The 27,544-nt window shown below is 37.9% G+C and overlaps 1 protein-coding gene across 1 annotated transcript in view; it reads left to right on the forward strand.

Moving 5' to 3' along the window:
- Positions 1-225: 225 nt before the first annotated feature.
- Positions 226-27,544, forward strand: part of ADARB2 (adenosine deaminase RNA specific B2 (inactive)) — a gene marked incomplete at both ends in the record, with an annotated part of 479,363 nt that continues 452,044 nt past the window's right edge. Inside the window, one exon of the mRNA XM_081300315.1 lies at positions 226-325. Within this exon, the coding sequence (XP_081156441.1) occupies positions 226-325 (100 nt within the window). The remainder of the gene's footprint in view (positions 326-27,544) is intronic.

The following is a 27,544-nucleotide window of genomic DNA, read 5'->3' on the forward strand; positions in this document are numbered from 1 at the left end:
GCCCAAGGAGAGGTTCCTCGCTCCGACTCCCATCGGAAGCTCTCACCCAGCTGGAACCAAGTGACAGAGAACAAGTAGCGAGAGCGCTCAGTTCTGGGTCCTAAAAAGTGATCCTGCTCTCCGATTTGCAGAGGCAGAAGCGCCGCGGCGGCGACAGCCGGAGAAAGAAAGGTGAAATTGCTTAAGGAGGAGCTCCTCTCCCGTTCTCCCGACTGGGTCTCAGCCATGGCATCTGTCCTGGGGAGCGGCAGAGGGTCTGGAGGGCTAAGTAATCAACTCAAATGCAAGTCCAAGCGGCGGCGGCGGAGGAGGTCCAAGAGGAAAGGTAAGGAGGCTCGCTCTGCGCTCGCCGCAACTCTCCCGGCTCCCTTCGTCCTTCCAGCTATCTCTGGGGTTTGTCTATTTTGAGCAGCTTCACTTTAGGATGCTGGTGGGATGCCCGCGCATATCAGGGCACAGGGAGTTCAGATCCTTTTGTAAATGACTGGGGGCTTCCTCAAGCTCAGAAGGGAAAGGGAGCCAGCAGCCGCTCAGCCAAAGATTTTTGACAAGAGGGCTGTGGTCCAGGAGCAACCATCCTTGGACAGGAGGATGTTCCCCTTTTCTAGGTACCACTATGCCCTCTCCGTACCCGAGGCTGGCACCGCTTTAGACTCTCTTGGAGGCCACATTATCAAACGGTGCCAAAGGAAACACTCACTTAAGCCAACATACATAAAACCGAGGGAATGAACCTTCTCGCCAGCTCTTCCTATCCAAATTGTCTCAGAGAAAGGAATGGGCAGCCCCTGAGGATCGCCTCCCCCAAACTGGCCGGCTAGTTTCTACTTAGTGTGGTGTCCCGTCATTTTGTAAACACTGGGATGTACAAAGAGCACAGGGCTCTCCTTCTTGGAGAAATATGCGGAAATTAAAACATGCAAAGAAATAAGCATTATGTCTTGTTAGCAGAGAAATACCCTGCAAGCACCAGAAAAAAAGAGAAAAGGCAACTGGGTGACAGGTTGCTGCTGACAATCTGTCATGCTATGCCTTGTTACTGATATTCTTGGAGATCGGCTGTATTGAAGTTAGTCAGTGTCATCACAAGCCGAGGGCTTTCACGTAAGGGCTAATTTTGTATAAAATTAGTGATTGCTAATATGAGAGGCAATGTCTTTAAAATGCCATCTTAGACTGAGTCCATTCCACAGAAGGATTCAAAGAGCATTCTAATGTTGTCCCTTGTTTCTCAGGAAGGAACTTGTATTATTGTTAGTTTCTTATTATGAGTTTGCAATTATAGGAGAAAGTTCAGGTCTTATTATTTGAAATGTGTTGATTTTTCTTTTTTTCTTTTTTTTTTACAATAGTGAATATAAAGCTGTAATGAACAGCTGGAAAGACACAACTCACATGTATCAGATTTTCCAGTTTTCTATGGCAGAACACATTGTTAAATGTAGTTGTGATCCTACATCCTCCCTGGAGAATTTTCATCTTTTTAATGGCTTAAGATAAGTTTGTTTCCTAACTGCTCTCCAACAGTCCCTAAGTTCTTGATTACTTCTTCCAATTGTAGAAATTAGCCAGTTAGTTTGAAGACATAAATGTCAATAGCAAACAGTCATTAATTATGATCACACGTCAGGACAACTGGGAGAAAATACAGCCTGATGAGTTCCTTATAATGTTTCAGAGGCTACAGTTTTAGGGGTGATTTTGTAATTATAAGCTTAACTCTTAAGTTACTAAAATGTATGCTTGCTATTCATATTGTTACTTGAAAATATTTTGAAACTGACATGTTAGTGTCTTTTAAAGATAATGCTAACAAAGTGATATTTAGAACGTGACAGGATTGCATAATGAATATAACTTTGAACACAGATAAAAAGAAACATAATCTTTACACTTGTTCATGCTTCCCAGTATTTTTTACTTAGTCCATTTAGATATTTAATATTCAAGAGTCTAGAATAATATTTTCCAGTAATGCAACCTATAAAAATGTAAGCTGAATGGAAATTGTTACCTTTCTTCAAATTCATTTGCCTTACCATTAAATGTCAGACATACTAACTTAGAAAGCATTCATATTCATCGTGGGGGGAAAAAAGAGAAGAAACCTGAGGAAAGTCTTCATTTGCTATAAACCTAACTGAAACAATTCAAAATAGAATTTTTACAGCAAAAAGCTCTTTGCCTTAGTAATTTTGACAAGACCAAGTCTCTTACTTTTTACAGCCAAATGTTGAAGGGGGTGGGTCATCAGGCTTAGTATACCAATTCACATTATGGGGAGACGTGTATGGAGCTGCCTTTCCTCTGGTACCTACTGACAGCTATCATGGCTGGAAAGTCAGATTGCTAAGTAGTCACTTTGCGGGGGGAAGTAAACAATTGCAAATGTACAACGATCAAATAAAAAAATAACATAACAAACTATGAGACACATTAAATAAGTATTTACATATTTCTGAGAACATACCACAAAATTATATGGGGTTCCTAGTTATAACAGATGCCTGGTTTTCTGTTCTACGAGGAACAATGGTGAGCTTAAACTTGTCTTAATAGTCATGCGTCTTCACTGTCCCTGAACCAAATAGCCTCTATTTTTAAGCTTATCTAATAATTAAACTCTGTCTTGGTTATAATTTAAATTCCCCAAGTTCATGGGTGACTGTTAAAAAATTCTAGTAAGGCTGTACTAACTGAAGATGCTGACTATAAGTACAAAGTATGCTTTTCATAAGTGAATAATACAGTTAGATAAATGTTGACCTTTGGCCTATGAAATTTATATTTTCACCTATTTTAATGGACAAGAGTCATTTTTGAAGATGCATCCTAGCATTTAGTTTCCCGGTGTCATAAGATGCTCTTCATTTTCTCTACATCTACTCTGAGTGCCTTTAGTATGAGATGCCTTCTATTGTCAGATCTATTTGCAGACTCTGAACGAAACACTCTAGCCACAGCTGAAGTGTGAGAATGAAACCACACCTTCATTATTGTTAATTACAATCCCTCATCATTCTGGAAATGAAGCATTTCCTCTACAAGGTAGATTTTAGTCACTGCACTACACAGGAACTAGTATGTATCTTCAAAACTAAAAAAAAAAAAAAAAAAAAAAATAGGAAAGGAAAAAAAGGTGGTAAGGGGAAGAACTCCATCACAGAATGTCACTTTTAGGGATTCATTGGCAGAACCTGCATTTCTTTCTCAGATAAACTTTGAAGAAAATTCTCAGAATAGATCTCCCCACCTGCCAGTCCCACTCTGTTGTTTTATCGGACATAGAGCTGTGCACTTTTGCATTTTCTCCTTGTGACATTGTTTAGTTGGAATTTTTTCTTAGAAATTATTTGCAAAAGATTTGTATTTTTAATTTTCTATAGAAATGAGACATGTCAATTTTTAAAAAATTTGGAACAAAGTCAAGCAACAACAAAAAAAGTGTAAGAAAGACAGGGAATATCTTATGTTTACATACATGGCAAAGCACACATCCTACATAACATATGAAAGACATCAATTTATCTTGCTTCTATTTCATTTGGAGGCTTTTAGAAAATAATAGTAGCACGTGCAATTTGTAGGGACTATTTCCTGCCATCTCTAAATGCTAACAGACTTCACTACTCACGGAGAATATGGGAAAATGCTTTTTTTTTTTTCTAACTCTTAGTAGAATTTTGCAAGGTGATTTTGCCCAACCAAATCTGTTATGTGGTTATATAAGAAAATATCTATTTGTATTAGAAAACAACTAAGTATGACTATTATAAAAGTAAACATTTTAAACCAAATAATAAACACAAAGGGTGAAGGTTTTTTTATTATTATTATAGTATCAGCTCAATCAGGTTGTTTAACAGAACTCATCAAAAACAATGTAGTACATTAAAACAAATAGCTTAAAAATTGATCAATCTCTGAGCCATGGGATAATGTCAGGATAATATGTTTGAGGAATCTCATAAATATCTTTTCATTTACTACTTTACTCAAACTAGTGCACATGTTCTGTTTGGCATAGCTGGGGTTTTCTACCTTTTATAAGGGTATTCACCCCCACACACAAAGTTATGCACTGGCATGAAGCATTTTGTAAATAACATATTTCTATTATCCTACCCATTACTGCATATAATGTGTAAAATGACTGAGGTTTGGGGAATTTTTTCTTAAAGTCTCTTTCAAGACAAACCTATTTGGAAATAGATTGAGAACATATACAAATTCAGCCATTTTCATAGGATAAATTGAAGGATGGAGTTTTAAGTGAGGTGTATCAATCATTCATAAACCAGAAAGAGGAAGGAACTTGGGGGAACTCTTTGCAATGCTTGTAAACCATCATTGGGTAAGTCAGTTCAGTTGAATTTGAGCATTGGCAATGGGATATGCCCCTTTTTCAGGCATTTGACAGCAAAACACGTTAACTCTTCACATTTAGATAGTATTCCAGGGGGATTGTTACAGAGTTTTAGAAAATTGAAAATAAATGTTGAGAGCACCCACACAAGGTAGCTCTCTAAACGAGAAATGATGAATCACGGGAAGGTAGTGAGGAAGAAGCAGGTTGCTGAACGTTGTGAAATGCAAATAAAAGTTGGCAAAAGAGACAGAATAAGTAGAGCAGATGGATGGCAGACGCCTGCTTGTTGTGAAATGAAATTCCATGAAAAATTAATGAAATAGAAAGACTGTGCCCTGGATGAGGGTGGAGCGGCTGCGCGACTCTCTGTCCCCTGAAATGCCAGCATCACCCATGCTGCTGTCACCCGGCTGGCGAGGGACACAGCCCTTCTACACCGCTGGCTCAAGCCCCGACACACTCTGCTTATCTTGTGCGCTGACAGCTCAAGAGGAAGAACTGGATTTAATGATAAAATCAAATTGATTAAACCGTTAGCCAGCATCTAATTGTGCGGGGCTTTTTTTTTTTCCTCTTTCTTTTAAAATTTATATGGGTGCCTCTGGTTTCTAGTGACCCGTGTAATAACAGTAATTTGAGATTGCTTCGAGGGCATTAGATATGATGAGTGAACTCGAATTTAGAATAAAAATGTGAGATTCATGCATTCGTAGCTAAATAGTAGTGATTGGGGTATGGCAGAGAAGCCAAGCTAGATGAGTGTTATATAAGGAAACATGGAGAAGAAAACTGTAATTTTCATTTTGGAGGCATAGAAAGGTGACTTATACTGTGTAATTATTTAGTTTTCAATTTTAAAACTATATTTAGATGCTTTCTGTACACATATGTATTGTGCATGTGTATATGTACATTATTTTGCTCTGTGTGTGTGTGTGCACAGGAACATACACAGAAAAGACAACTGACATACTTGTGTAATTTTTATATCTGCCTGCTTCTTTTTCTAAAATGCTAGAAAGTTATGTCAGTGTCTTTGTAGTACAAACAATTTTGAACAACTTCTAAAATCAAAAATAATTATATTGCTCTTCATCGTTTAAAAATATTATATCTAAATAGATGTTTCTGTGAGAAATTTGACTCCTAAATACTTGCAAATAAAAAATTTAAAGGGACAAATTTCCACATCATAATCAAGATTTTCAAAGCATTTACCCATTTTTACAAACTGGTACAAAAGCACAAAAGAAAAACAAAACTCAAGTTAGCAATGTACGCTGGTTCATGTATTACCAACAGCCCCAATTCATGTTGCTAAGTGTTTTTAAATATTAACCTAAATCAACCCCATATTCACAATTAAAATGTTTTTCTTCACTCAGAGAAATATATGCTGTAAATATTTGGTTATACAAAGACAACTATTTACTCCTAGCTGTTAGTACATTAAAAATCACATAAGAAGGTACTAATATCAAATAAAGAGGAATTTCTTTCAAAAACAGAAGGAAAAAGTTCTTTTTAAATTTTCCACCCACATGTAAATCTGAAAAATTCTTGTGAGACTTTAGAAAGCAGAATTAGAGAGTACATTTACAAACTGACAAACTTAGAGCAAGAACTACTCTTCTCCTGGAATACAATACTGTCTTGACCCCAGGATGGACATCTCTTCATGATGACCCAAGTTGAACTTTTACTTAGTTATTTGTTTTGTTTGGGAGGAAAGAAGGTCAGGGCTACTGCATCTGATTTCTTGGCTGACTTAGTGTTCGCAATGTCATAGCAAACCTGGCTCTTAGGCTCCAAATGTCCAGTTGCAAATTTATGAGTGAATCCAGTGGCCCCAGAATCACAACCAAAAATTTATAACTTGGAAATTAATTTGTTTGCTGTTTAAGAGATCTGTAATTTTTGCAAAAAATAAATTTGGCCCTTGTAGAGATAGCAGACTGTTTTTGAACAACAATATGTATTTGAAAATGAAGAGTTAATCATCTGCGTCTCCGGGGTTTTCTAAATACACTGTGGATATTTAATCATCTTTTATTTCTAGTTATAGGTATTGAGTATGAAGGGCAGGAAAATAATTATATTTTATTATGTTATTAATGGGGAATGAATACAATTAGTAGCTTGTTTCTAGTGAGAAAATGGCTAATAAATGTCCTCATTGTGTTAAAATATACAAATGTATTGAAATTCACTATCATTCATTTTAAATTCAAAAATTGCCAATACTGAATGTTAGCTTTTTAATCTCAAAAAATAGAAAACAAGCCATATACACATTTAATGTTCATATGAAGGAGGGGATTTTATACTTGGTTAAGAAATGTGTCTGATAAATAAAGCATTCATATAAACAAAGAAAAGCAGCATTTACATTTAAGATTAAAGAGAAATACAATACAAATGCTCCAGTGACTTTTAGATTTTAAGGTAATTTCTTTTGATTCCTAAGAGATGAAAGTCAAAAGCTTTTTTGAACTGTGTACACTTACAATTATGAGATCGAGGTGGGCTTTGCTGAGCTGCTTCCAACGCAGGAGAGCATTAGAACCAGCATGTTTGTGTAATTGCTAATTCGAGACCATGAACATTCACCCTAACAGAAGCCTCCTCACACCTTGTGAGATCCAGATCTCCTACAAAATAGAAAGAAAAAAAAATCCAGAAGCAATATAAATTCAAAGGTTCAATAGGGCAGGTGTTATTTTTAGTGTAAGTACCTGCTCAATTGTCTTAACGCTATAACTCAAATCTGGTTACATTCATTCTATTGAGCATTTTTATAACAGTGTCAACAGATAACTCATTTACCACATAGAGGAAGGTTTCTTTCCCTGGCTGTTGTTTTGCCATTTGGATAATAAATAAAACCGATACTGCTCAGAATATCTGTAAACCTCTTTGCTGGGGTCTGTAATAGAATGAGTGAATCTTAGGCCTAAATCTTAGCTCGACACTTTCACGTGTTGTGAGCATAGTGGAAAGTATTCTTTTAAATACCTTCACCAGGACGTGCTTTGGAGAATTTTATAGATTTAATTAACTTTTGCTGCTCCATTTATTTGAGATGAAATCCCTGATTCCTGTGTCCTACCGCCTCATCATTTTGTAATGTCTTACATGATTTCTCAAATATGTCTTATCAAATGTGATATTAAAATAGACAGGGGTGGGGGACTCAGTTTGCTCACGCTGCGCCTATCTCAAGTAGAAAATGCTAACATGAGTCGGATCCCTTCATATGATTAAAAAGAAACACAAGTGAGCAGGCTGCTGTTTCTAAGAAGCAGGACTGGGGGCTCATAATAAGCTTGGGCAAAGCGTATACCTAGGACGCCAATAACTGATTACAAAAGCAGATTGTGCTAGCCAAAGTCCATCGGAAATACACAGCTTTCCTCACTTTAAAATCAATGCAATATTTCCTAAAAGTTTAATTGCATTTGGAGAAATGCAATTTAATAAGCATGACAGAAACGTCAGCAAAATAGATTTTGACCTCCTCGAAACCCCAAGTCTGGCTGAGTTCACTCATCCCTGTCTACAACAGATGCTGCGCTCACATCGGGCTCCTGGCTGTGAAAATAGCCGTGTCCTTAAAGGAAATGCCCACCCTCTCTATATTAGACTGTGTTCAAGCCTAAGTACTGAAACAGAAAATGCATACAAATGTTCACAGGCTCAGACACTATCTGAAAAGATATAAATTTAGAGAATGAGAAACAGATTATTGAAAAATAGCATGTCTTACTTATTTTTAGGTGAAAAAAATAATGATGTAATTTATCCGCAGGCATGAGGATATTTTGTTCATGCTTCAACTCTAAATATTATTTCTGTAGTTAAAACTTATAAAAACACTCTTCAGATTCTAACAGAGTTCTAACAGAAAGCAACTTGTTAATCCAAAGCAGAGGGTTCAAAGAGAAATTTTTAAAATTCAAATAATTCCATACTTCCAATTTTCTCTCTAAAGAAGAAATAATATTTAAATAAAAATCATTTGTTAAATACCTAGGGAAAAGACTAAAACAAGAGTAATATTTGGAAAACTCTGAAACAGTTTATGGGGAATCAACTAACTTTGATAGTCCTTGAAAGATACTGAACTAAGGGCAGCCACCTTTCAAGGAATCTTTGGTGTGTTTCTGGTAACATTTTACTCCAATACCCGTACCCCACCCACTGTTGGGACCTGCAGATGGGTATAAATTCATTATTTGTTGAAATTGAAGGCTTATTTATTTATTAAGCATTTAGATAAAGTTATTTATTTTGTAAGTCTAACAAAATTGAGAGTTTCTATGATTTCATGTAATCACCTGAGATTTTAAACCAATTGTCCTTTTTCAAGAAAGTTAAGTCATGACATGGACTTTTATTTGTAGCTAATTAGTAAAATTTATTCGTTAAAATGTGCACTTGTGTGTTTTTTGGTAGATTCCCAATATATGTACATAATAAATAGGGAAGGCAGACTCAAGATTTAAAATGCATGAGCATTTATTGAAATATTGAATATTGAAATGTTAAGAGATTCTCTAACTCTAGAACAGCAGCACTCTAATATGAACTTTAAAAAAAATAACATAGAGGAAAAAAAAAATCTTGCCTTAACTTTTGAGGGAACAACTCTTTGAGAGAGAAAGTGGGAAACGATGTTGGTTTGTGACTTAAGGTTTTTAACATAGAACACTAATCGCTTAATTAGAAAACTTCCAAAACAATATCAATTGAGATTTCCCTTTGTGCATATTTTACATGAAACAAGATAAATCATTTTGTATTTATCACAAATATCTTCTTACACCATCATACAAGAGAGAAACAACCATGGTAGCCTAGAGGAGTTTAAAGAAGAAGAGGAAGAGTCAGAAGAACTCAGAAGATGCCTTTTTCTCATGCTTGATTAGAGTTCATGGCTCCTGAGTTTTATTTTACATAGCTTTTGATATCGAAAGCATACTTGATTTAAAAACCATGGTGCATACTATCCAACACTATTCTGTTTATGATGTTCCTTACACTAGTGTATGTGTTCACACAAGATCTATATTTAGTGAGTTTTTTTTTAAATTAAATTTTCAAGTTTCAGTAGGTCTCCAGTGCCTACTATGGGTTATGCAAAGAGTTAGACAGCACAAAGACACAAGAAAAATAAGTGGACATGGCCCTTCTCTCTGAGCTCATATTGTGTTATCGAGATCAAGCACATACATATGAAGTCAAAATGGAATGAAAATGAAGTACCATCACCCCGACACAATATTAGGTGTCATGGTAAATTTTTAAAAATACGAAATAGTTCCAGTTGTTTTTGCAAAATTTGGAATACATTGCATTTCCTTTATTTTTTCAAGTGAAACTCCCAAATAAAATTAAGCCATTAAAATATAAGTTCCTCTAGGTTTGAACATTTTTATTCCTTCTACCGTGTCAAAACATCATAGCTACTGAATTAAAACACACAAGAAAATTGATTTAGTTTTTGAAAGAACAATTTGTTAAAGAAATAGAACATTAAAGGAGAAAGGAACAATTTCTGCAGTGATTGTGTATAGGTGATGTGAGTTCTAACAGCCGAGGCAAGGAGCGGTTAATGTAGAGTTCATGTGTGAGGTGACAGCCACAAACCATCTTTGGGATAACAACGTCTAGGAAGGAATAGTCTCTTCAGGTCTTTCTTTGTAAAACTACATGCAAGTTTGCACGTCAGGTGCTGTGGTCTTCCTGTCATTTCCCAAGGCTGGTGTTTTCCTGTTATGCATCTTTGCATTCCCAAATTTAGCACAGTGACCATCTTATGGTACATCAACAATAAACATCTGCTGTGGAGTTATCGGATTGTGGTTGTAAACTTGTAAAACACATTGACTTATTTTTAAATCATAGTTACACAAATTGAAGTTTATCCATTCAACAAGCACTTATTGAGTACCTTGATTTGTGAGCCACCATTGCTGAATGATAAGGGTTAGGCAGTATTGGAAGCTCTGAAAAATGGTGTAAAATAGCCAGAAAGCAAATCTCAGTATGGTTCTGCCTTCTCTATAGTCTATGTTGAAGAAATATTTTGCAAAACTTCCCTTTCAGAAAACATGGAAGGCACTCATCTCTTCTTTGCTAAATCAGGCCCCTGATGATTGGCACTCTGGTCTCTCATCAGTATTTCACATGCAAGAAATGAAAAGAAATCCTCAGGACCAAACATATTCAAAACAGCCTCACATCTCTCTGAGGGAGCAAGCTTTTGTAGTCATCCCTGAGGATCTCTTTTCAGCCTCCTTCTTTTACTCCTGTGCTTCCCACATGGTCACCTGCCATCTCTGTTGGAAGCATGTGCTTCCTTTATGGATTCAACCACCTGTCAATCTCCCACATCAGTATCTGGCTCCCTGACTTCCTCCTCTAGGCAGTCCAGGCACTGCCAAGGGCTCAGCTACCACAGTTTCTGGAGGCAAGCATCATGCTACTCTCTGTAATGCCAAGGTCTGGAGTCCAGCCCAAGAAAGCAACTTAAATTACAGGCTCTTACTTGTAATATAACCTGAATTTTTTTTTTTGACCAAGGATGATCTTTGCTGGAGATCAGATAAAGTAGGATGGACACCCACCTGTCTGATACAATTTAAGTAGAGCTCATATATCTATATAATTATAGACGGTGATGGTATGCCCATGTCTGCTCAGTACTGTGATGCAGGATGGATGGTAGAAAAGATGATTGTCACCGAACTTGTTCCTTGCTTCTGTGTAGACAATGTGTTTCTTGCTCTCTTTTATCTTAATTATTAGATAACTTCAGAATCATATTTATCATCTACCTATCTATCATCTCTATACTCTTCATAGTAAGCAGGGGACATATATAGAACACATATCCAAAATGCAGCATGACAAGACAAAATTGTTTGGCAATTACTGTTGACTTGCTCATTTTCAGCCTGAGAAATATTGGCTACAGTAGTTAGATGTAGATATTTCTCTATGATCACACTTGGGAATGTTTGAAAATTTGACCATCAGGGAAACTAAAAATTCAAAACCAACAATTTAAATCATACAATGGATTGGATGCTACATGCTTTGCACATATTGATGCATAATAAATTATAAACTTCCCACAGTGAAATTCTGGCCCAAGCATCCATACTCTGCATTTTGTCCTGAAGTCAGTGTGGCTGAGGAAATCGTCCTCACGCTTGGACTGTTCTGTGTTGGGTGTTTAGGCTGTGCTGTTCCCTCAGTGCTTCCCAAGAGGGCTTGACTTGTCTCTCTTCCTTCTGAAAAGTTATTTCCTTATACCAGAGCTCTGATGGCCAATCCCAATAATTATCTATGACTGAGAAGACTCTAATTTCAATCACAAATGCAATGACATTATCTTCCATATTTAAAGGACGTTCCCTGTCACTACACTTCATAAAAATACTGAAAAAATAAAAATGGATAAATAGAAGAGAAATAAAAAATAAGTAGAAATGAGTCTGTCATCGCATTGATACTACTAAATTTGCAGTTTTCTCCTGTTGCAGACAAAAAGTACATTAACTAAAAATGTATGAAATCATATTTGTCTAGTTTACAAAGTGTTAGCCTAGCCCCAAAGGTCAGCACAACACAAGCGAGGTAGCATCCTGAAAGACCCATTGAGTTGAGACTCTTCTTTAGTGTTTTCAACAAGATTCACTTGAGAATCCAAGGGTAAATCAACAACCCACATCAGAATTGTTTAACCAGCTGTCTGTTTGGCCCCTGGGCAACATGATTAAAAATTCTAACTGATATTTATGGAGTACTTGGACTATCCTAAGAGCTTAGGGCACATTATCTCACTTAATTCTCCAACAACATTATAGCACAGTGAAACATATGGTCTTCATGTTGCAGAGAAGATGCCAGAACACAGGTTAGGATATGCACCTGAGGCCACACATTCAGGAAGTGGCTACATCAGGCATCATGGATGTCCATGGTCTCAGCAATGACACCCTGGTTTATAGAAAATTCTGCTGCTGCCTTCCTGGGTTAAGTGTTGATATTCCACAAAGGGTGGAGGGGGTTAGATTTCCCTAATTTTAATATGGAACCCCTGGGCAAATTTATTCTTTCATCTGGTTTTTCTCTTATTACTCTATGGGATCCCAAGCTGTGCCAAGACCCCAACAGACTGGATGACTTTAGCACAGAATGGAATAAAACCAAGATGATTAGGATAAGGAATACCCCACCCAACTTGCAGCCAGTGACCCCAGGACTCTGGCACAGCACCTGGAGGAAGGTCAGTGGGTGCCAGTCACTTGGTCATCTTGGGGGTACCATTTCCTACTCAGATGCTTGTGAAGCCCTGAGGTACTGGATTCTCAGGAATAAAGATAGTTCCAGAGGAAGATGTGCTCTAATCTAAAGATGCTTTTACCCAATAGCATGATGGGCTTCTTTTTATAATTAGAAGAGTTTACCAGTCAAGGATCATTTGCCTTGTGAATCTCCATGGGCTATGCATAGAGATGGGTGTAAACACAGGGATAGTAGCAAAAAAGCATCATGTGTATGTGTGAGCAACATATATATGGCCACATGTTTATCATCTCTTAAGTTCCAGAGATTTCTCTCTGCTGAACCACTTCCTTATCTATAAAATATGACAAGTTTTGAATTATAAGACTGTGATATGTGTCTGTGTGTGAATGAGACTTTATTTTAACTTGATCACCCCCTAAAACATGCTGTCTCCAAATATGGTTCCATTCTGAGGTGCTTACCTGTGTTTGGGGGAGACACTATTCAGCCCACAGCAGACAGAAAGCCACAGTTCTATTCACCTTTGGAGACATTTTCTAAACTCTAAAGCGAGCAGTCAGGCACTCTTTTCCAGAAATGTTATTTTTACCTCAGTAAGTGCCAAAAAAAAATCATGAATTTCAGTGTGTCACTGTAAAAATTCTCATAGATAAACCACAATATATCCAGGAGATAGAAAGTACTTATAGAAATGAACTAACATCATATTTGATGAAAAAATGTCCAGAAAATTGTCCTTGATTATTTGGGCTAAGTGTTGCCATCCAGCAGAATGAAGTAGACCTCTGCAGAGGCTTCTGTCCTGTCTCTTCCTCTTCTCCTGGGTGGCTAATGATGCATGCTTCTGGCTTAAAGTAGTGGGAGTTGTCAGGGATTCTAAGAGTTACAATGTAAATGACAGGAGGGTTTTCTTTTTTCACCTCCCACTGATGGCTCTTTTTACAACTTGAGTAGAATCAGTCTTGCATCTTTGTATGGGGAGATAAAAAGGAACCTAAGAGATGATTAACTAAACACCTTGCCTATGGATAGGAAAGTGAGACCCAATTAACAAATGTGGCTACTTTAGAAAGCTAGGGAGTGAACAAGCTGGATTAGATCCAGACCATTTCAGCTTCGATCAGATGTTCTTGACTTGAGAAGAGATCATGGCTCCGGTGTGGGATGAAACACACAGGTACTGAAAGGTCCCTAGGGGAGCCCAGGCCCCTGGAAGGATCAGACTTTCATTGTGAGGATGCACAAAATGCTGGAGCAGGTGTACTCTGAGAAACATGGAGTTAATTTGCATATAGGAGATGCCCATAGATACATTTCCACGTTGATTTTTAAACCAGCATCTCAAAATCAATGTTACAAAATCCCTGATATGAAGCCATATTACAAAGGGCTTAGAAGGGAAGTTCTGTACTTTGGTTTCCAGGATAGCATACAGCCAAGCTTATGATGTCTCCATGAATATGCAGGTGGATGCATGTGTGTACCCGTTGTTTGTGCGTGTGATTGTGCAGACAGGTAAAGGTGCACATATTTACATACACTTTCCACTCTGCTTTGACTTGTGCAATTTTCTGTTGTGAAAATTAAAGGAAACCTTAGAGATTGTTGAATTAAACTCACATTTGCAAACATCTTCCTTTTTCAGATGTCTCTAAAAAATGCACATTGAATTTCAAAATAATTATTAATTACCGTACACTTAAAGAATTCAATGAAATGAGATTAGAGAATAAAAATTTCCAAATTCTATTTCTCCAAAAACAAATAGAATAAAAGGAAGCCAACATGCCATAAAGATGCCCACAATACACATATACAACATTGTGCATCACAAGATAAGACTAGATGAATACACTGTTGTAATATTCAAATCAGTTAATAGTTTGTAATTAAATAAAGCATGGTATTCACAAAGCAAAACCCTGGAACCAAATTTAAATATTGTGAAGTGTACCCATCAGATTTAAATGCGTTTTTTTTTTTTTTTTGGTTATTGTGTATCTAGGTTTACAAAAAACACTCTGCATTACCTTGTGTGTATGTCTGTGTCTTGTGTACAAGATATTTTTCATCTACTTTCATGCATAAACAATGAGCTTAATGTTCCAATTTCCTAGATTAAGCTTGTCCAGATTCTATGCTGGCAATACAAAGTCAAAATCAAATTCAAATCCCTGGTAAACATATGTAGGTAAACATATGTGTTCTGTTTCAAATTTAGTGAGTAAATGAATGAAAAGTAGATTAAGAAATAAATTTGGATGCAAAATAGTCAAATGGGACATTTGAACTCACCATATTGTTATTGATTCTCAAAGTGTTAACTTAAATAAAAAAAATAATTAAATAAGTGAAACACTCCTAAAAAGTCCCACTATGCTCCCCAGAATAACAAAACATCTTTAAGTAGAATATGCATAAATTGACTAAAATGACTTCTCCTTTGTTCAAAACCTTATTTATACAGTCATTTTTACTTAAACACCTAAAGGTAAAATTTCTAGGTTTTTAAATTTTTAAAAACAAATCATTAATTCTTGATGGCATTTTATTTATGATGGTCCATGAATATGTATATTGAATTTCAAAACAATTATTAATTATAGTACAATTAAGGAATTCAATGAACTGAGATTAAATATCAGAAATTTCTAAATTAGAAATTCTATTTCTTTTTTTTTTGGTCAGGGATCTGACAAACAAAAATGGAAATATGAGGCTTCCTCATGCCAATTAACTCAAAGAAGTAGACTGTAGCAATATTACTTAGTTCTATGCTCTGGTCAGATGTGTGGAGGTGAGGGACCCTCCAGATATAGGACTGGGAGAGACAGGCATGCTGGGAAGACATAGACACCAGTTACATGAACCTGAGAAACAGCTTTGTCAAACGTGAACACATCATGTGGCAACGCTATGCACTGGACTGGGGTGACACATGAAAAGTCTATACATCTGGGTTAAATGGGATTCTGTGGATTTCTCTGTTGGTGTGATAGCAATGCATAAAATTCTGGAAGCAATCATCCCTCAGTATCCACAGATGATTGCTTACAGGACCCCCTTGGATACCAAAATCTCTGAATGCTCAAGTTCCTTATTTTAAAAAATGGTTCACTATTTGCATAAAACCTATGTACATCCTCTCCAATATACCTGGAAATCATCTCTAGATTATTACTAATACCTAATACCAAGCCAATGATACATCAATAGTTATTGTACAGTACTGTTTAAGAATAAGAGAAGCTTCAAGTCCCCATGTGTCCAGGACAGATGCAATTTCGTTTTTTAACATTTTTGATCCACTCTGGTTTGGTGGATGCTAAAGCCTCTGACATGAAGATCCTACTGTATATAAAATTCCTTTATTTTTAATGCCTCGATGACTTTACACGTAACACTTGTCTCTAAGCTTCCTACTTAAAATTGAATGTGTGTGTCTGTGTGTTTTTGTGTGTCTTTTCACACCATAATACAAGCGTAGGCACCAAAGTCAGGTTATTTATTATAAATAGATTAAAAACTGCCTGGGCAAACAGAAAGTATGTTAATTGTCAGTTTGTTTTGAAGTCTGTTTTTGATACTTGTTCCTTTGAAATTATTTTATATCAACACCAACATTTCTTCACTCTTATCTTACAACATATATTAAAAATTTAGATTCTAGCCATATTTTGGATCATTTTCTTCTCTTTGTCACCGCACATTTTCTAAAGCGATTTTCTGTCTACACAATTCAGATGATAATGAGTTAATTATGATACGGACATCATGGTCATTCTCTCTGCTGATATTCCCTTCAAACTGCGAAAGGCAAAAGGCTTGAGCTTGAAATTTACGTTTGTTAATTAATCTCTTCCTTCGTTCAAATAAGCACTTGTTTTGCTTTCAGTTGTGTTAATTGTATTTTTCCCTTATAAAATGTCACATTTGTATTATATTTTTGGAATCATCTTTATCAAAATAGTGGGAAGGTCAGACAGATAATGTTCAATAGAGATTGATTTAAGGAAAGATAACAGACACCTTAGCTCTCCCATAAGAAGCATCCTACTGAGCAAGTGCTGCCACATACCAGCCACACAAGTTTAGAAAAGAACAATAATCATTTAAATAAATTAATAAATGTATTTATGCATAATATATTATATATTTATTTATCATATATTTATTAATAGATTCATTATATGTATTTATATGATTCCCTCTTCTTTTTTTCAGTAATACATCGGTTGCTATCCCAAAATTGGCTTGGTTGAACTGTCTAGCTTCACTAAATGTTTCGTAAGAGGGTTTTCATGTGTCCAGAATTGCTCAGGTCACCCCTGTGTACACGTGCAGTCTATGATTTATTAGGAATAATGTGCCAATTCACTCATAAGGATCCTGGCTTGATAGTAAATCATACAGTCATATGTCCCATAACTAACCAAACCATACTAATAATTCTACCACATACTCAAAAATCCACCAAGATTTTTCATTTAGCAATTGTTTGTCAAAAGGCTAACATATAAAAGTAAATAAATAAATAAATAAAAGGCTAAAATATTAAATGCTTCTCAAGCTATGGAGCTAAGGGGGGAATAGCTTGATCTGCAGAAATCACATGTTTATTACAAGGCATTTTTTTTTTCCAAAAATTAAAAGATTTGAAATGTTGAACTAAGTGAAAGAATAAGTGGCTTAAAGTGGCGACATTCGCAGGTTGGAGTGCAAGACAGGGGGCACACTGGACTCTGACACTCTGGGGTTTTCTAGAGGACCCCTGGGAAAAGAGAAAAACAAAAAAAAACTAAGTTTTTCAGTAAATAATATGGTTAAGATAAGGAAGATAAGGTCTGCACTACAGTCAAAATAAATTTTCAATGTCTTCTTTATTAGGAATCAAATGAGATTGGAGGGAAATGCTTATCATCTCAACAACACGCACAGGAACCTCTTGCCCATGGCATCAATCTCGTGTCTCAAAGCCTGGGACTTGGGTGCCAGGTGAAAAGGCTCAAGCTGACCACCCATGCCAGGAGTGTGAGCCCTGGAATGCATTGGTGACTGCGGGGTAACCAAGGTGTCACATGGTCCACGAGGTGGAGCAGTCTGTGCCAGACCTCCTGGCCCACCATCCCCACTCAGGGATGCTCAGAGCCAGAACCTCCAAATAGCCTCTCCAGGTCCCATTCTTCTACATGGTGATGGCCCTTGTGTAACTTCCAGCTAAGGCACAGGAACAGCCCACGACTGACCAAGGGATTCAACTGTGGACCTCCCTGGGTATTTTCAGGTTGGCAGTGGCTGCAATGATCAGCACATGCCAAGATGGATTAGCAACCTTGTGATGATGAATTAACACAGGCAGACTATAAGCATGAGATTCCCACAAGGGTTTCTGGATGGTCCTTCCTGGTCACAAACCAAGAATGTGGTATTCAGGAAAGCTTAGCCCCAGAATCAAGAAAATGAGACAGATGCAATTTCTCCCAAATTATAATTATTTGTGTTCCATTTTCCACTTTCACAATGTCTGCTATAATGGAGCATCAATTTACTACTTGTGTCAAGTTTTTTTTATTTGTTCTTTTTAGTTATACATGACCATAAAATGTATTTTGGCAAATTATGCATACATAGAGTACAATTTATTCCATTTAGGATCCCACTCTTGTAGTTGTACATGATGTGGAGTTACCCTGCTTGTTTGTTCAAATGCTAGGAAAGTTATATCCAATTAATCCTACTGAATCAAGTTTCTCTTTATGTTTGCCTGGATGTTTTGTTGTTGCTGTTGTCCTCCCTCCATCCTTCCCTCCCTCTTTCCCTCCTTCCTTACTCCTCACTTTCCTATTTGTGGATTAGATGCTCCTGATTTGAATTATTCTAAGTCTCATTAAAGCGTAACATGGCATTTAAATTTTTATTAATTCCTATCATTTTAATTTTATATTTTAAAAATTTCAAAGGTTTTCACATACCACTCCAAATCAACAGGCAAGCTTCTGTCTGTATGCTTACCAGGAGTCTGGAGTCATTTCCAAAACAGCATGTGAGTGGGGTACAGGGACATATGCCTGTAATCCCAGAAACTCAGGAGGCTGAGGCAGGAGGATTGCAAGTTCAAAGCCAGCCTCAGCAAGGTAGTGAGGCTCTACGTAACTTAGCAAGAACCTGCCTCAAAATAAAAAAGGGCTGGGGGTGTGTCTCCGTTAACCACTCAGTGGTTAAGTGTCCCTGGATTTAATCCCTGGTACCAAAAATAAAGAAATAAATAAAGCAGGATGTGTTAATAGGGGGTGAGAGCAGTGAGCTTCCCGGGGAACCAAGGCCGCACTGGCCACTGCTGGAGAAACAAAGAACACGGAGGATAGGACTTACAGACCCCACTGTCAGAGACCATGGCTCAGATCGCCAGACCTGCTGCCTGCTGAGTTCCCTTGGCAATCTCTCAAGTCCTGGGAGAACAGTCAGTCCCAGTGACAAGACGCTGTGGTTTCTGCCCCAAAATTGTTCCAAAAAGTAGGCCAATCTCGTTCTGCAAATGGGAAGAGCACAGAGATTTTCCAAAACAAAACTAATGTAAAGAGCATAGGGCCAAAGCCAGGTGGAAGTATAGGAAAATTTTTTCTTGATAAAACAAAGGTAGCAGGCCCCATTTTCTTTCTTGCAAGAAGAGGGAAAGGTTATAATTAGGATAAAATGAACACATTTGAAAGAATGGACTCTCCAGAGAATTTTGGGAGTGCTTTTAATCCACAATATTGCAGTGAATCAAGGCTTACGTATATTTTATTGTTATCCAAGGTGCGTGTGAACTTTAGGGTTATTTCCTAGACATTTTGTTCTTGGAGATATTCTCTATGGTACCTCCTTGATATTCATAAGAGATATATCCTCAGAGATTTCAGAATCTTAAATCTGTCAAAACTTTTATAGCATGCCATTTCTCCCATGGAACGGGGTAAAGTAAAAATTCCAAATGGACTTCTATGCAAGATGGATTTGTTGTTGTTTTTTTTTTTTTTTAAAGTTTGAGGTATTTTGATTTACATATATTGAACAGGTTGCTTTGCTGTAATACTTCACACAGCTAGTGCATTTTGAAAATCTCTGAAGAAGAGACATATGCTATATTTTCTAAAGTTATTTCAACTATAAACAATTGGGGTGTGTGATACATACATTGTATGCACACTAAACATTAGTATCTAATAGGATAGCATTTAGGAAATACCCACATAATTAATCAGTAACACCCACAATGTTCACTTGCTACTTCACAATGGAATTCGCTACTAAGTAATTGACATTGCAATTTTCAATTTATCAGAAATGTCTATTTTCTTCTTAAGAACCATAATATTTTTAGAGCCTTTAACACCTTCATTACTGTCACCAGCTATATTGGACAAGTGCTTATTAGACTATTATTTTCTGGCTATTCAGAATCTAAATAACCTTTCTACCTGGGGAAGCCAAAGTGGCTGGCCAGCTTGTTTCTGGAGCTGGGGCCGTGGTTCATAAGTGCCTTATGGAACATGAAATGGCACACGGAATCATGAAGGGTGAAGCTTTTGCGAAGCATAACAAAAATAAGTAGCCTTATTTTTGTTCAGTAAAGCATCCACAGTTTGGAGCCAGTGGCTAATGGAGAGGGGAAAGCAGCACTGATGGAGAACTGGCCTATTGTAGTGTTTGCCACCTGGCTCTAGGACTTTCTAGAAAATTCCAGAGCCTCTCACTTTCTCAGCTGCAATAGCCTTCTTTCACTCAAGGAATCTTTGTGCATGTCAGATATGCTCCTTCAGTTAAAACTAATGGACTATTCAACTTCTTACAAATAAGAAGTACCATATTATTTTATTATCAGGACCTTGTAAAGATAATAGAACAAAAGATGACATAGGAAATATTGGTGAGAAGTGGATTTTGAGCCACTGGTCAGAGCATCTACCAGTTTAGTTATTTTAATGCATCATTTAGGAGACAATTATTTTTCTGAATTTGAATACTTACATAAGTTCTAATCCACAACTTTTAGAAAATCATATTTAATATGAGAAGACCTTGAAAGTTCATCAAAAAATTATTATTCATACAGTAAAAGAACACTAAATGCATATTTTATTTTTTTTCTTAAGCCATACTTACTTTGAAAAAGAATTTTCCATGATTGCCATAAAAGTATTGATAAAGTTTTACAAATAAAAATATAGTTCCAAATTGAATGGAAAACTCTGCAAGATATCATGACTACTATACCTAAACATTATGTAAAATGCTAGGCTTCCTGGTAGCCAAGGCAAAAAAAGAGAAACACAATGAGTTGGAGACATTTTGTTATCTAATAAAAACAATCAAACCACAGGAGGAACAAAATTAGATTATTTGATTTAGGAAAGAATGGAAACAGATGTAACTAATTGGGTATCATGACTATTGTTTTAGTCAGTTTTTTGCTGCTGTGACTAAAAGATCTGACCAGAACAGTTGTAGAGGAGGAAAAGTTTATTTGAAAGCTCACGGATGGTATCAAAGGACTCAGTCCATAGACAGCCAGCTCCATTCCTCAGGGCTGGAGGTGAGGCAGATCATCAGAGCAGTAGAGTGTGGCATAGGGAAGCAGCTCATGATCAGAAAGGAGAGAGAGAGAGAAAGAGAGAGAGAGAGAGAGAGAGAGAGAGAGAGAGAGAGAGAGAGAGGGAGGGAGGGAGGGAGGGAGGGACTCCACTTGCCTGATACAGATATATACCCAAATCCACACCCCCAATGCCCCACCTCCTCCAGCCACACTCCGCCTGCCTTCAATTACCTGATTGGGTTAAGGCTCTCACAATTCAATCATTTCCCTCTGAACCCTCTCACATCATCTCACATGTGAGCTTTGGGGGGATACCTCACATTTAAACCATAACAACCATAGAAGAACTTAAAAGTTTCAATGAGGCATCTGTTTTTTAAGTAGCTGGTTTCCAAGTGGCCGGGCTCTCCAAGGAGAGGTAGCTATGAATTGTTCTCCTGTGTAACTCAAGAAGCTCACAAGCTCTGTGGAGCCACTCTCTGTGGTTCAGGCTGGCACCATTGTGTCAAGCCTGTGGCAGGTATTAATCTTTTTATCTTCTATGGCAGCAGAGGCTGCATATAAAAAAATGAAAGATAATTCAAGTTAAGTACCAAATGTTAGAAGGAGTTGAGAATCCAGACCTAGAGTTTACCAGTTAAGGCTGAATTTTGAGGGTACCAAGTTTACATTCTAGATGGACAGGAAGATTCTGAAAGGCACTGAATGGACCTGAATATAGTTTAAATACATGCCCAAATGCTAGCTCTGACCAGTGAGTGAAAGGCACCACACAAATTAGAAATGCTCATGAAGTGCATTATTTTTAACTTTGGTTTTTAATAAATGAAATAAATATTAGTATTTAGCCTTTAAAATTTGTGCCTAAATCTTCTGCTTCTTATGCCAAGTCTACATGGAGACAACCATATCTCAATTTGCTGAGGCTCTTTACACTGCCATTTGTAAACTCAGTCTAAGCTGTGCAACCCTCCTCCCCCCACTGCACAACGGAGTGGACACTGACCTCCCATGCCTTCAGATTCTACACCCTAGTTTTTATGAACTGCTTAAACAATTTTTTATCTTTTCTGTCATTCTAGCTCAAGAAAAACCTTCCACTGCTTAAATTTTCTAGACACATTCTGACCCACCAGTTTCAACAAAATAAATTTTTAGGTGATGGATTGTCTTTTCATTGAAATAATAGGTTGAATCTCCTTATTCAAAACAAATAGCTGGAGCTGGAAATTAGCTTAGTAGAGTGCTTGCAGCTGGGTCAAGCAAACATGGATTGAAACTTGTGAAACAGAGGCAAAATAAGCCTTTCCTTCTCCTTTAAGTCCCTGGTATTTTGTCAGGGCAATGAAACTAACATGGCTTTTTTTTTTTTTTTTTTTTTTTTTGGTGGTAGTGTTGAGGATTGAACCCAGGGCCTTGTGCATGCAAGGCAAGCACTCTACTTGGCGGGTGTATGACTGAGGGAGACAGAAGCAAATGGAGAGAAAGAGCTGGGGTCTGTAATCAGCTAGAAAGTGAAAAAAAGTATGAATCTGGTCTCTCCGTGCTCCATATGAGCTCTGGAGCACGGAGTTTCTCCTGCAGGAAAAATTCAGTTGATGCATGTAGCCTGATGCTGTTTTCGCATCTAGGCATTCTGCTCCTTTCCTCTCTCCTCTGTCAACTCTGCTTCTTGCTAATCAAATTGTAACATCGTAAGAGCAATGTGGCCTGGCTTCATTTTCTTTTCCTAATTCTCTATGCAGCCAGGATAATTTTGTCAACAAGGCAATTGGGGCAGGTCAGGGGCACTGAATATTTCATTTGAAAGTCTGCACTAGTTAACGTAAACTTTTCTGAAATGATTAGCTGACTATGACTTTGCATATTCCATCCCATGCTATATCACCTGTCAACCTCTCCAGGTGTGTGTGGCAACCTCCTTAGTACCCAATATCTTCAGTCTGAATTCTGGTGGTCCAGAGCCTGACCCTCCCATGTCTTTTAACAGCCGGACTTTTCCTCTAACTGGCCACTGTTCAATCTGATGTCAACTAGTTGGCAACTGGAAACACAGGAAAGTGCACATGGTGTCATGACTAAGGAGTCTCCTGTAGGTTTGAAAACAGTTTTTGCCTGATGCACCTAAAATAACCTTGGTTTTAGTAACTGGGGTAGTTTTCTAGGTAGGTGAAAAGGGGGTCTTCCTGATGCCCTTAGTAGCACCCAACAAGCTCCTCCAGTATCTCCTATGAGAGGGACACCTACTTTCTCTTAAAAAAAAGTGTGCAAAAAAGCGGGGGGTGGGGGGGTGGGGAGCTACTCCTATAATCCACCAGTATTTCTTACCTCTGTATAAAACAGAGTCCATCAGACTATACACTGGGTACTTGCACAAGAGCTGTGTAAGTTCTTTCCCAAACTGGTAATTTTTACCAGAAAAAAAAAAAAAACTACTGAATTTCTGCTTGGTCAGGTTGTATAAAATGATTTTTGAGCACCTGTGATGTGTCAGAACACGAGCATAGATTCACTCATAAGTAAGGCATTGTTGTAGTCAATTTTTGCCCAGAAGGCACTTTGGGGCATGGATAATAACATCTGTTTTAGACCTGGCTTATAACGTTATTACCTGCACACCTTCTCAATGTATCTTAATCATATATAATTTGTAAACTTCTTTATTTTTTAATGAGTTTATTTTGAGTAACAAAAATTATGGGTGGTTTGAGAATTCCAGAGAACCAAAAGCAAACATCAGTTTAAAGATAAATGACTAAAACCCCCCAGAGAACGTATCTATGTTTTAATTCCTCATCAGCATGCCTTGGTGGCACAAAAGCAGTTCTGTATTGTATTTAATTCTAAGTAGCAAGGAGAATTCTACTACAATCTGGAATAACCTAGAAATGTCACAGCCCCTTTCTTCTTATTTCTTATAAAGAAGCTGTACATGTAAGCATACAATAACATGGACAGAAAAGAAACACTTTTTTATCATTTATTTACTTGAAAAAAGATAAATAAGCCATCAGTTTCAAGGGTGTTGGTATTCCTCATAGCTCTTGCTTACTGGAAGATCCAAAACAAAACTAAGTTACTGAAAAAGTAAGTGACTTGTCTCAGATCAGCTGGTAAATTTGCTCAAAATGTCTCAAAATCTCTTATTGTTGTCACTCTTTCTTCTTTGTCAAGTGTAGAAAAGCACTTTGGTAAGGCCTCCTTCATCTACCTCAAGGAGAAAAGAAATGTGTGCCAAGTTTCAATACTGAAGGTGTGCTCGTCGGCTATGACGACATTCCAGGATCAATACTGGCCCTGGCCAGGAACGACAGCACCCTCGGGGGTTCCTTCAGACCTGGGGCCTCATTGCCACTGCCTAAGCAGCATGCAGAGGCCAGTCCAGCCTGGGTGCTGAGTCTGGTCCCGCACCCATTGGAGACATTGAGTTCTGGCTTTATGTGCTGAAGGTGTAACCCAGCTCCCCTCTGAATGAACAGGAATAAGTGGCCTCTGAGAGCCAGCTCACAGCTGTCAGACAGGCTGCCTGGTTCCCCCAGAAACCAGGGTTTGGATTCAGTTGTCCCCAGCCACAGTAGCCTATTTGGGACCTGTTAGACAATGTACTGGCCAGGCTCAGAACAATGGTTAAAATGCCCTGCGTGATGGCAAGCACTGAATGTCCGATACAGACAGAAGCTAACCTGAACAAGAATGGGGTTCCAGAAACTGGATCCTCTGTTTGCTCATATTTGACCTTGCAGTGCTCTTGGGCAGTCCTCAAAGGTGTCCCTGGGTCATAAAGAACCCCTTCTCTTCTCCACACTGGTCTGAAAACTTGAGAGATAATATAAGGAGTGAGGCTGAAGTCCCAATGTAGTCGTTATGGCCAGTAAAGACATAGCTAAAGGCAGGCACAGGTGTGAGAGCCAGAGCAGCCGCAGGACCTCAGAGGTGGTGATAGGTAGGCACCAGAGGGCAGGCCACTGGGTCCTCTGACTCATGTCCGTCAAAAGTGAAGTCCCTCCACTCCCCCATGGGTGGCATGAATAAGGGCAGCAAGAGGCCAGGAGAGAGGGGAAGGTGCCCCTCCCTCCCATACACTCGGGGTACAGTTTCCAATTGCCATTTTATTCTTATTTTTCCCACTTATCCTCTTTCATGCTTGTGTCCTAATTGCAGACGCAGGGCCTATGTCATCAACTCCAAACCCAGGGAGACTCATAACTCTTTTTATATCCATGATATTTCTTTCAAATAGCAACTTTTTAGGAGGAAGGGTGGTAATTATCAAAGACGCACAAGATCCATGGCATGTATCCAAGCATCACAGTTTACTATGGAGGATTTCAAAACTCTGTATTTGTTATTAAGATTCAGAGTCTCTGAGTGACCGGGAAAATATAACTAGATATTTGTAAATATATTTAAAAAACTATGGTTGGCACATGAAAAATTAATAAACAGAATCTATCACTAGATGAGGACACCAGTTCCCCTTAACCATCTTCAGTGCTTGTTCCCCTTTCTGGTGAACTGCAAACCATCTTGGGTTTGGGATGTGGAGGTTTAGGACAGGCTGTCCTCTACCAAACACGGGGAGGGAAGGTTATTAGCACCGTGCGGGGACTGTGCTCTCAGGAGAGCCGCACGTAAAATGACCAGGGAAGAAAATAGCAGCAACTTCTCAAATTAGCATAATTAGTAATTATCTCTTAATAGCCCCACTTGGCTTTAGAGACTTGGCACTTGAAATTCTGCTTAAAGTTCAGTGAGGAAAAACAAATTTCATGCTAAAATGTCTCAATAGCACAGCTGAGCTGCCAAGAGGGTCGCTGGTTGAGGTTAGGGGAAGGAGGGAACCGTGGTCGCATACCTATGTTCTAGGGGTATAATCATGTGTATTTTGAAAGAAAATCTAAATAGTACATAGCATACTAGAACATCCCTATTTCTATCTCTCCCTTTCTGAGTTCAAAGATAGTTTCAGAATTGTTCCTCCCCTGAAAATCCAAGTCATTCCCTATGCTGAGGGTTATTCTATCTAATTAAAATATAATCTAGCTTCTCTTAGATTAAGTCATTCAAACTAAATGGAATATCAAGAAGAAAAAGATACAGAAGAAAGGAAAGAAACTTTCACACCTACATCGTCAGCAGATAATAAACCTTGCTATTTGCTTACTGGAATTAAAATCCAAATAAGATTTACAAATAAATTAGAGTCTTCAGCAAGAAAACAGATTCTAGCAAGGAATATTTTGTAACACTTTTGTTGTTAATTAGCTCTACTTATATACATTATAGCCATTTGTACAAAGTTTAAGCCATCATCTTACCAGACTGATCAGTAAACCACACTGGACAGTAGGTTTATATAGAAACATAAATAGGTCTCCACTTGGCAACTGTAGCACAAAGCTTATTCAACACATGGATAAGAAGCATATGAAATGGTGACTCTTTAGGCAATCTAGATAGAGGGTGAAAAAGTTCATCCAGAACTTTTACTCTCACTCCTCCTGGTTTAAAATGCTCCATTGACATCCTCTCCACAGCCCCTAGCTCCGTGAGCTCCCTCTGTCCATGATCATACCCCCTTTGTACATCTATCCATACCAGACTGCAACCCCACCCTCAATTAGCCAGCAGCAGGTGTTGGTTTTCACAGACATGGCTCAACGGCTGGCAGTTCGATTGTGCAATGGCTCTAGAGAGAAAAAGGAGGGAAAAATAATTTAATATTGGGAGGATTTGATATGATCAAGTGTTTCCATGCCTCTTGTGGCATTGAATCCTCATAAAACCCCAAGGAAGTAGAAGCTCTTATTTCCATTTTTCAGAAAAGGAAAAAACCTCTTCCAAAAATGATATAAAATATGGCAAAAAAAAGCAACTGAACCTAAACATTTCCCATGATGCCAGGCTGCCCCTCAGAACCTGTGCTGCTTCTTGAATCATCTGGCAATGTTAAAGCAGTTCAAGGGCCAGTCCATGAACAACACATGCAAATTCAACATCACTATCTTGAGTAGACAAGTCTCAGCCCTTGTTGGTGGACAGCAGAGTTCCTTGCTACAGGATTCTGAGCAGGGATTATGTACACATACACATATATTCACGAACAGAGATTGATTGCATATTTAGTCAGGGCTGACTGTTGTCATGAATTACTATATAAATGAGCACATTATTGCATCATCTTTGAGGGACAGTTTGTGCTTTCTCAGGCCAAAGTGTGGTTTGGGGGTCTACCATAATTAAATTGCAAATAAGTGGTTTGTTTGGCTTTGGCAGCCTGA

The sequence above is a fragment of the Spermophilus citellus genome, assembly GCF_964194105.1.
Source record: "Spermophilus citellus genome assembly, chromosome: 6".
Taxonomy (NCBI): domain Eukaryota; kingdom Metazoa; phylum Chordata; class Mammalia; order Rodentia; family Sciuridae; genus Spermophilus; species Spermophilus citellus.